At 45.5% G+C, this 10,417-nt stretch overlaps 1 protein-coding gene across 1 annotated transcript in view; it reads right to left on the bottom strand.

Moving 5' to 3' along the window:
- Positions 1-1,654: 1,654 nt before the first annotated feature.
- The window catches only part of LOC311356978 (uncharacterized protein), a 24,520-nt gene continuing 15,757 nt past the window's right edge, over positions 1,655-10,417 (bottom strand). The window contains 5 exon segments of the mRNA XM_084476845.1: positions 1,655-4,806; positions 5,256-5,368; positions 7,039-7,170; positions 7,620-7,977; positions 8,767-8,884. Of these exon segments, the coding sequence (XP_084332971.1) occupies positions 4,794-4,806; positions 5,256-5,368; positions 7,039-7,170; positions 7,620-7,977; positions 8,767-8,884 (734 nt within the window). The 3' untranslated portion in view covers positions 1,655-4,793.

Here is a 10,417-nt window from a genome sequence, read left to right as displayed (position 1 = left end):
CTTGGGATATAAGTGTCTCCTAGATGACTAGTACAATACGAAACATATGTTCAAATGTCTTATTCAACAACCAAATACTTAGTTGATATAATTAAGGTCTGACCTGTAGAGAATAATATGCTAATTAACTATTTCAGCCACATAAAGACAATTTTCTTTGGTTATAGGGGGTTTGACTCACAGCCTTAAGGTTCTGAGTTGAAACCCCAAAAATCACGACCTGCTGTATGCATCCTCGAGCAAACCTACAACTTGCTAATTTATTATATATATATTTAAAAAAACAGGAGAGCTCAACGCAATTACAATACAGTAGGTCAAAACGCTATGTAAACACAAAATCACAGTGTGTGTGTGTGTGTGTGTGTGTGTGTGTGTGTGTGTGTGTGTGTGTGTGTGTGTGTGTGTGTGTGTGTGTGTGTGTGTGTGTGTGTGTGTGTGTGTGTGTGTGTGTGTGTGTGTGTGTGAGGATGTTGTCATGGCAGCCCGGTGTTGTGACTCAGCAGCGAATGTCAAGGCTCTGACGACGGAGCAGACGGCACGAGTAATACGGACCGTTCCTCAGCGCGCGCCCCAAGGTAAGAATAGCGGTTACGCACCGCGGGGAGCATGCGTAGCATTCCCCCGGCCAGACGGGACAGGGCTAGGGTTTCCTCCGTTGATCCTCGCACTGAGGAAGAACATATCGAATGTTCCAGGTTTTTATTTTGAGTAGGTCCTCCTCACAAGAAGTATGCCACAAGGGAATTATGTTGTGAATAAAATCAATCACCTTTTTAAATGATAGTCGTAGTAGTAGTAGCAGTAGTAGTAATTGTAGTAGTAGTAGTAGTAGTAGTAGTAGTAGTAGTAGGACTAGTAGTAGTGAGTTGAACACAGCTGCAAGCAACAATCTTCAAATATGTATTATCAAATATAACTTATTCATGCTTATTACTATAAGTTTAATTCACTTTTAAATATGAACACAGATCCTTAAAGGATCTGTGTAACACCAGTAATAACATGCATTTTTTTTTTCCCATTTTCTCTATAAAATACTTTTGTATTCATAAATAATCGAACATGACCTAAATGTAATATCAAATTCTCAGAAATAGTCAATGTTTTGTTATTATAATTATTCTATTACTGCTACTGAGTGAATCTAACTCTAAATTCCAGGATCTAAACCAAATCATTGGTATTCATGAACATTAGCCTTTTCAGCAGCAGAAGAGACATTCACATCTCTGACTGGAGCAATCCAATTGAAACGAGTTTAACATTGCATTAAATTGTCTATGGCCTATCATTGGGAACAGTCCAGTAGGCACCACGAATGCCACGCCGACAAATAATCCATTTCCAAACAATTAGCTACAAATAAGTGAACTATGAGTCCTGCTGTGAGGGTGGTAATGAGGTCATTCCGAGGTTTCCCATCAGCGAGGGTGAGTCCCTCTAGCGCCTGTTCTCAGAGTTTACGACACGTCCTGGTTCGGGTCGTAAATGAAAGGAGTAACATGAAGCCAAGAGTGACAGACACGTCATCACTCAACTATGGCTGCTAGGGGTTTCATGAATGGGAGTTCCTTTAACCCTTCGCCCCCACCTGGTTTTGTAAGGCCTGGTGAGGTCACCGCTCATAAACAGAAAGAAGCCAGACATCATGTGTGGGCAATGAGTATATTTATTCTCTTGAAGTCATCCGTCCTACAAAATAGACCTCCAGGAAATAAAATAGCCTAGACTATAGACTGAAAACAACAACCCTATCCATATCAACAATATAAGCGGATAAAGTGGCAAGCCAAGGAACATTGAATGTCATCGACCCCTTGAGAAGGATGTACAGTTTGTGTTATACTAAAACAAAGGAGTAATGTGGAATAAGGTTGTGTTTGAGTCGTTATTCGACCTGTTGCATTCACTGGGAGTTGAGCCTCATTTGCAAGCTAACTGAAATAGTGTTAGTGTGTATTCATTTTTAAACATTGACAATAATCAACAATTCAGCTTGTGGTCATCAAAGTAAGGGATTCAACCTCATGTACAATATGTTACACATTCTAAGCATGCAAAATATTCCAATATAATATAGATCTATGTGATAAACATATTTAATAAAATAAAGCCTTTTGAAATATTCTTGTCTAAAACATTTTAAGATACTATAATAGGTTTTGGTCTGAAACTACCTCCTTTTATTTTAGATAAATGATGCAGTAGAAAGATTAGGTAAAGATGTTTTAAACCAATATTAAAGGCTAGTTGTAGTTAATATTTTTCTTATAAGCAACATAATGCAAACAAAAAACAACTGGGGTTTGGTAACACTGGGAATTTCAACGTGACTTTTGCGAACTGTGATTGTGATTTTTTTCTTTTTTTTTACATTTACTAAATTAAAATATGACTTTTTGTTCAAACTATACTATCCATACCAGATTCACATTGAATTTGCTGGCACAATAAAATGATAGATATACGCATGCAATGAACATACCGCAATTGGACATTGACGAAATGCAAATGAATAGTTATTGTCGATGAGCTCACCATAAATAAACATTTATATAGCATATTATTCAGCTATCAAATATACAACGCTCTCTCAAAATAGAATACACTTTTTACAACGCTAGTACAAATGGATTGAAGAAATAACTCTCCAATGATACTATATTGCACATCCGAGTGAACTATTTACATATCTAATACAAAGAAACAGAAACATCAAACTGGACTTAAATAAGATATTGTTCTCATGTACTGTATCATGCACTTTCATCTCTAAAAGACAGTTTTACCCAATTACAATAAGTCACAGAAATGTAAACAGAAATGTTTTGCACTCCTGCAATATAGATATGAATGTTTTTACATATTCCCCCCAAGACATTTCACTCGTGCCAAGTTCTGACTCCCACATTTATTATTTAGCTGTGAATGATCTATTTCTGAATGCTGTCAGTGATGTACCAACCCCTATCTCTTTCATCAGCCGTAACCGTGGTCTTGATCTAGATTAAGCTGTCAACATACGCACATGTCTGACGGTTACCACGGGAACCAGACCATGAGTAAACATCCCATGCTCCTTGTGGGGCTCTGTACGGGGAACTACCTGGACACAGCATCCATTTGAAGGTCATGATTCCACAGCCACAACAACAAAAGGCAGGCAATTCAATTTCAAGTTGACATTAAAAAAAAAGCAGCTTGGCTGAACTTTCACATTTGAGATCAAACATCTTGTCATGCGCATAGATGAGAAAAAAAAAAAAGAGTTCAAAATGTTTGCAAATAGTTACGTCAGAATGTGCGGAGGAGCTCGGAGCTTTAGAAACCAGGTGCTGGGAGATCCATATTCACCAGATAAATTGTGAACTGTTCAAAGTGAATGATGGTGGTGAATGGATTTCCCTCAAGGTGATTGTACTGCGAGTCTGAGCCTGCTGGGCCAACCCCCTTTTGCCCAGGCACACACATTTGATACCGTTTGTTTGAGTTTATTGAGTTTTTTTTCCAAATGTTTACCTACCTAGGGGGCTTTAGTTTTCATTGAATATCAATCAGTGAAAGACCTTCAGTTAGGTCAGAGAGAGAAGGGGTGGGGGTGGTTGGAGAGGTGGGTGGTGCCATGCGGCATTTGGGCGGAGCAGCCAAGGCTAAGAGCCCAGTACCGTATAGTAAATCAAACACATGCTGGGAACCTTCCTAGCCTCCTGGGGGACTGACAGGTAAACGCAGGTCTGAGTACCTGAGCTAAGAGCTGAGCGGTTCTGGATTGACCCGTTCTAGACGAATACTGACCCCTTTGATGGATATTTTTCAGGCATTCAGAGATAACAGCTGGTGACATTCTATTCGATGATCAATGAATGATTCAATGAATACTGTAAAATATCCAAACATTTGTAGTTGATTTATCTTTGATTTATCTTTTTATATTTTTACAAACACAAACTAAATCATCCTGGCATGTTGCATTGTGGGCGTTGGAGTTAATCGAAGATAGAACAAATGGAATAATGTAGGGGCCTCCAAACATTCATAACAGCTATTCTGTTTAACCTGAAACCAAAATGTACACTCTTCGAAAGGCTTCTGTACAACAGTCATGTTCAGTGCATAACAGGCTAAAACCTATGGTTGCCATTACAACAAGAGACATCAACAAACAACAAATCAAACAAATCAAATAAATAAGGATTAAATACATTGAGAACCGTAGAGTATGTCACATTCGTCATCAGAAACCAGTGTTGAATCCTGTCGTCTGAACTAGATAAGAGTTAGAATAACACCCAAAGAAGAGACAGGAGTAAAGATGCGTGGAAACTGCTAAACATGGGGCTGCAGGAACATCAAACATGGTTCTGCGTAGCTTGGCGCTACTTCGTGCTAAGGCCTTGTGGGCCCATCTGTCTGTTTGCACAGCTCACCGCTACTGAGACGAAGTGGTTGGCTTTCATCCGAGGCGATTGCAGGGTGAGCGCTCCCTACTTCAAACATCATCCCGTCAAAGCTCTCCAGTCATTGGTTCGCGGGGGGGGGGGGGAAGGAGAGAAAAAAAGAGGCTCTCTTTCTAGAACTCCCAATCCATCCCAATCTATTTACAGACATTAGAAGTTTAGGAGAGGAGGGGTGGGGGATTCAGGGGGGGGTGGGGTGGGTGGGGTGGGGGTCCGAAGCAGACTGATGCGCTGGTGTTTAACAACGGGCCAGGGCTCTCAGCAGGCCGCTCCCCATCATCACAGCGGCCGCCGCGCTGCCCCCAGCCGCCTCCGTTAAGATGGCGTTCTGACTTACCTCACTCCCCTGGAGGAAGGGGAAGACAAATGAAGAGAAGACATGACACGTGAAGCCTCGAGGCAGTGACCGCAAACTGCGCTAGAGTTACGGCGGACAGATTATTATTCCATGCGTCCGGAAATGATGATGTATTTATTACGTTGGACTAAGAAAATAATAAATCAAGGACTTTTGCTATCACTGGGCCATTCGTCAAACTGCCCACCTGTCCCTCTTTCCATCGTCCAATACGGGAGAAACACAATTTTACTTTTCACACCGCAGCATCTATTTTAAGCCTATCCCTGGACAGATGTTCCCCGAGAGATTCCCCTTAATCCCGCCGAGCCTCTGTATTGGGCCTGCGCCTCCTCATTGTGCCCGTCAACCCTACGGGGTCTGTGTGTCTGTGACAGGGGGTCCGCTGGTGTGGAATACGTATGCGGCGGGGGTTCGGAGATAAGCCGCTCTCCTACCTTGCCCTCTGGGACTCCAGCTCCGTCAGCCAGCACCAAATCACAGCCACTATTACAATCAGTCCTAGGAAGGGGACGGAGAGAACAGGGTGCTCAGACGGGTGGGTGAGGCTCTGTGAAGGAAGGGGAGAGACAAAAGACGAGACGGAACAAACACAGAGACAATGGAGATGGAGGGAATGAACATGTGAACGGAATAAAGCCGTGGAAATGAGCCGAATGAGAAATCAACAAAATAAATGACCAAAACACAAGAGGGGGGGGGGGGGCAGCAGCACAAACAGACTATTGGAAGTAATTGAAAAAGGAAATAAATCGGATAAACACATTTAAACATGATAATGTTGCGTATGGCTGGTGGACAGGCGGGAGTCACAGAGTGAAATGTGCTCACAATTCACTACACAAATAACCAAGGACAAATAAGAGGACATTAAATAAGTGAATAAAGGGGGAAACGGCAACATTAAGGCAGATAATGTCACAGGGAGCATACATGAGAATATCTCTGTGTGTGGTTTTTTTCCGCATACACACACAGTCCTGTATACATTGATTAGGATACAAAGCAAACAAAGCAATTACTGCTCAGCAACACGTGTCCCAAAGTAATTCACTGAGCGCTGAACAGTGTGCGTCGAAAATCTCTCTCTCGTTCATCTTTCTCTCTTTTACTCGTTCTGGGGCCTGATGTGTGTGATTAGCCGTAGTTGAAGTGACAAGCTCGTTTGTCTGGCTGAGCGGACGTAGACATGGGGCTAACAGGGACGGCACTGGACACGAGGCTGAAGACAGCTCAGCACACGTCTTATGGAAGAAACAAAAGAAAACCTGACAGGTATCTGCTAATCTAGTGCAGCGAGAGAGAGAGAGCTCTGTTCTTTTATCGCCGTTACAAGATGGACGTCGTGGTTTCCTTCATGAGATTTTAATCGGCACAGCTGCCTCTTCTGTTAAAAATTTTAACACAGCTTCAAACACATTTGTGTTTTGCGTCCTCTCCTAAAAAGGTACTTGCAGATACATGTGTTTTCTTTTTTTTTGGGGGGGGGGGGGGGGGCTGAGGACACTGTTTAACGGTTCATCTAACAGGCAGGAACACGGACGGACTGAGACGAACGACAGTGTTTGGAGGAACACGCGGCCCTCACACGCACTGACAGGGTCAGTGCGTGTGAGGCCCCCCCCCCAGTCAGCTCGCATGAGGTCTGAACACAGAACGGAGGACCCACAGACACAGGGGTGCACTACGCCCTGAAGGGGTCTGCCCCCGCTGCTGCAAGGCTGTTAGACGAGTGGAGGAACGTGGGGGAAGAGGCGTATTTGTTTATGCCGTTTGTAACACAGCACCTTGGCTATTCTATTTGTATTGAATTATTTGTTTTTCTGCTTGCTGCTTACTTTGCGTTTGGTATACTCATAAATATAAAAATATGTTCTTTCGATACGCCGCTGTTCACAATTTGTGATACTGAAAGTAGTCTGGGAATTGTATTATTGTGCTGAGAGTATAATATAGTGTTCACAAAAGAGACTAGAATTTGGAGAGTTAATATCCTATGTTAGCAATTCAATACTTGATTAAACATTTTAAGTTATCCTATCCTATCCCTTGGAAAGTGCTGGCCACAAGAGTAACGAAAACAACATTGACGATTCAAAAGACAAGAGTAAGACAACCTATCAATTCATCATTCAATATAAATCCATTGTCTTCTTTCCTTCCAACACGGCCCTCTTATTGGACGGTTGCATAATGGCCGTCCTGTTACGAGGCCCCCACCTGAGCTCCGTCCGACAGTTTCTCCAGCTCCGCCTTGCAGTGCTGAAGCTCCGCCTCCAGCTCCGCCTTCTCCTGCTGGCTGCTGTCGTAGAGCACCTGCAGCTCCTGGAGCTCCGTCTTCAGACTGTCACACTAGACGACAACATGAGAGTCGGGTCAATCCTGCCCTTCTGCTTATTGACGTATGTCGTATTGCGACGTGGAGTCCAATCGTCTCCTATTAGTCTCCTATTAAATGTATGTATTCATATTTATTTATAATCACTTATGGGTTTCTCAATTAAAAAGTGGATGATTAAATACGACCGGTGTCTTTTTTCAATATTGGTGAAGGGGATAAGTTCATTACAACCCTGATAAAACACTACGGACCGCGGCAAATTAATGACTCTACGGCAGGACAAATTTACATTTACATATACATTTAGGGCATTTAGCAGACGCTTTTATCCAAAGCGACTTACAATAGGACCATGCAGGACCATGTGCCGGACACACTGCAGGACAGTGAAACAGCGACAGCCCAATCACCGTGACGGCGGGTATCTCTTCATTGCATCACCACCCTGCCCTGCTCCTACCTCCCTCTGGACCTGCAGCGCTTTCTCCTCCGCCTGCTTCAGCTGGTCTCGCAGGGAGAAGATCTCTCCGAAGCCTCCGTTCCAGCCCGTGGGCGTGCCGGGCTTGCCGTCGAAGGAGATGTTCTTCTGGATGCAGGCGTCCACCCGCCTGCCGCAGCCGGAGCCCACCTCCGTCTGCTGCGCCATCATGGTCATGTAGCTCTCCGCGGCGCACGCCTCCGAGGCCGCCTCCGTCTGCCAGCCCCCCAGCTCAGCTCCTTCCTTCTCCTTCTCCGCCGCCGCCGCCTCCGCCGCCTCCCCCTCCTGCTCCTCCACGTCTGCATCCTCCTCCTTCAGTGAGAGGTAGATGCTGCTGGAGCTGGGAGGAGGTGTCAGGGGAGGAGATAAGGGCCTTCAACAGATGGTGCGACCGGGGGAGACAGACAGGTGGGAGATAAGCTCTCCCCTGGTTGTTTAGAACTCCCAGGGAAAGGGGACAGGATGTTTCTTTATTTTTTATCAGTACTGAGTAGCTTGCACATAGCTTTAGCTCCGGGCGGGCGTGCTCGGGAGCAAAGGGTTCAAAGAGTTGCCTTCTATTTGCTTTCAATGGATTTGTTGCACGTTTTCACGTTCATTTGCCAAGTGGTCAAGTGGATTTTTTGCAGTTACAAATAGGTGGCGAGAGACTTAATTCATGCCGTTAGGGCTAATAACTCACACACAAGTGCCACAAGGGAAGTGTAACACACAAAGAGGGGACAAAGGAAAAACGGTATTGAGCACTTGAGAGCCGAAGACCACAATTCATGGGCCGACCTCGACGATTGAAATTGAGTACAAATCCCCGGAAAAAGAGCAGAAAGCAAGGGAAAACACTTTATCGCTTTTTTCCCCATCCCAATCCATCCCAATGATGTGGCTCATTTTGCGTCCCCATCCCCGTCCCCCCACATCAATCTATCTCTCCTCGTCACCGGGTTCAGCCAGTGTATTCAACAGGTGGCCAATTATTTCAAAATAGGAGGCTGAGGTAAATGATTAGCGCTCCTGGCGCCGATCCAGACAGATCTCCCTCCCCCGCTAATGGGACGAGCGAGGCCTGATGAGCGGGCCGGCCGCTGACCCCTGACCCCTGACCCCCCCCCCCCCCCCCCGGGCCCCTCACCTCGTCCTCTGCCGATGCAGCAGCTGCAGCCTCTCGGAGATCTGTCGGTTCTCCTCCCTCAGTGCCTGGCATTCCTCCCTGAGCGCGCTGCACTCCTCCTTCAGCAGGCCCACGTCCCCTGGGAAGGGAGGGAGGGAGGGAGGGAGGGGGTGGAGGGGGGGGGGGACAGACAGGGAGAGAGAGAGATACAGAGAGGGGGGGATACATAGAGGGGAGGATACATGAAGAGGGAGGGAGAGAGAGAGCAGGGGGAAACAGACAGAGACAGAGAGATACAGAGAGCGAGAGAGGGATAAATAAAGAGAGAGAGAGATGAAGAGAGGGAGGAGGGGAGACAGAGAGAGAGAGCGGGGGGAAACAGACAGAGACAGAGAGATACAGAGGGAGAAAGAGAGCAAGAGAGAACGATGCATAGATATATATATATATATATATATAGAGAGAGAGAGAGACGGAGAGGGGAGATACATAAAGAGGGAGGAGGGGAGACAGAGAGATAGGCCGACAGACAGAGAGAATACATTACAAGTCAGACCAATTAAATGAACAAGATCAAAATGATACACAGAACTTGACTTGGTCCAAGAATACAATGCTATGTCAAGCTCATTGCTGATACTGTATGTATGTATGTATGTATGTATGTATGTATGTAACAGTCGGCCTACATAGAAGGAGTAACTTCTCATATGGGCAAGGATGGACATGGGACAATCCCATTTTAAACTGTGGTTAATTCTAGGTTCCATTTGGAAAATAGCGTTTTTCTACTTCTGATCCATTCTATCCCGGGCTATTATGTTCCATACACTCTGAACAGAGTAATGGCTAATAGGCAGGATTTGTCATGCCTCCCTAGCCTTTAACCTTCTCTACACGGCTACGTCCCAACAGACTCAGCCCACTTGTTGCTGGACCCCCCCCCCCCACGCCCTACGTCACCGCCCCCCCCCCTCCCACAATGCAGTGGTGTGATGTCATGTGTTCGGTATATGAGGGCCTTTGCTGCCCCGCCTCACAGTGACTCCATGGGTCTGGTATTTCAGAAGCACACACACGCACGCCGCGCGATACATACACACACGCACACGCACACACACACGCACTCTCTCTCCCTCCCATTCTCTCTCTCTCTCTCATACACACACACACACACACACACACACACACATACACACACACTCAATCTCTCATTCTTGGTGATACACACACACGCACACACTGTCTCTCCCTCTCTCCCTCTCTCTCTCTCTCACACATACACACACACACACACACACACACTCACTCTTTCTTTCTGTTATACACACACACACACACTCTCTCTTTATCTTTCTCTGTTATACACACATACACACACACTCTCTCTTTCTCTCCCTCTCAACCCCTCTTTCAAAAACACACACACAACGCACACAGACACACACACACACACACACACACACACACACACACGCGCGCACCCACCCACCCATAAAAACACACCACGCCCCTGCATTATTGAGGCGTCTGAGACTCCGAGCATTGCGTTCTCATTTGTAATTTATAACATGTACAACAACTACAAGACTTGGCTTTGCGTGCTGCGCTGTGGAACACCACCCTGCTACCCAGCTTTCCTAGCACCGTACACACCCACCCAACACCAGAC

The sequence above is a fragment of the Micromesistius poutassou genome (assembly GCF_964030765.1).
Source record: "Micromesistius poutassou genome assembly, chromosome: 13".
NCBI lineage: Eukaryota > Metazoa > Chordata > Actinopteri > Gadiformes > Gadidae > Micromesistius > Micromesistius poutassou.
This window is presented reverse-complemented; position numbering and strand designations above follow the sequence as displayed.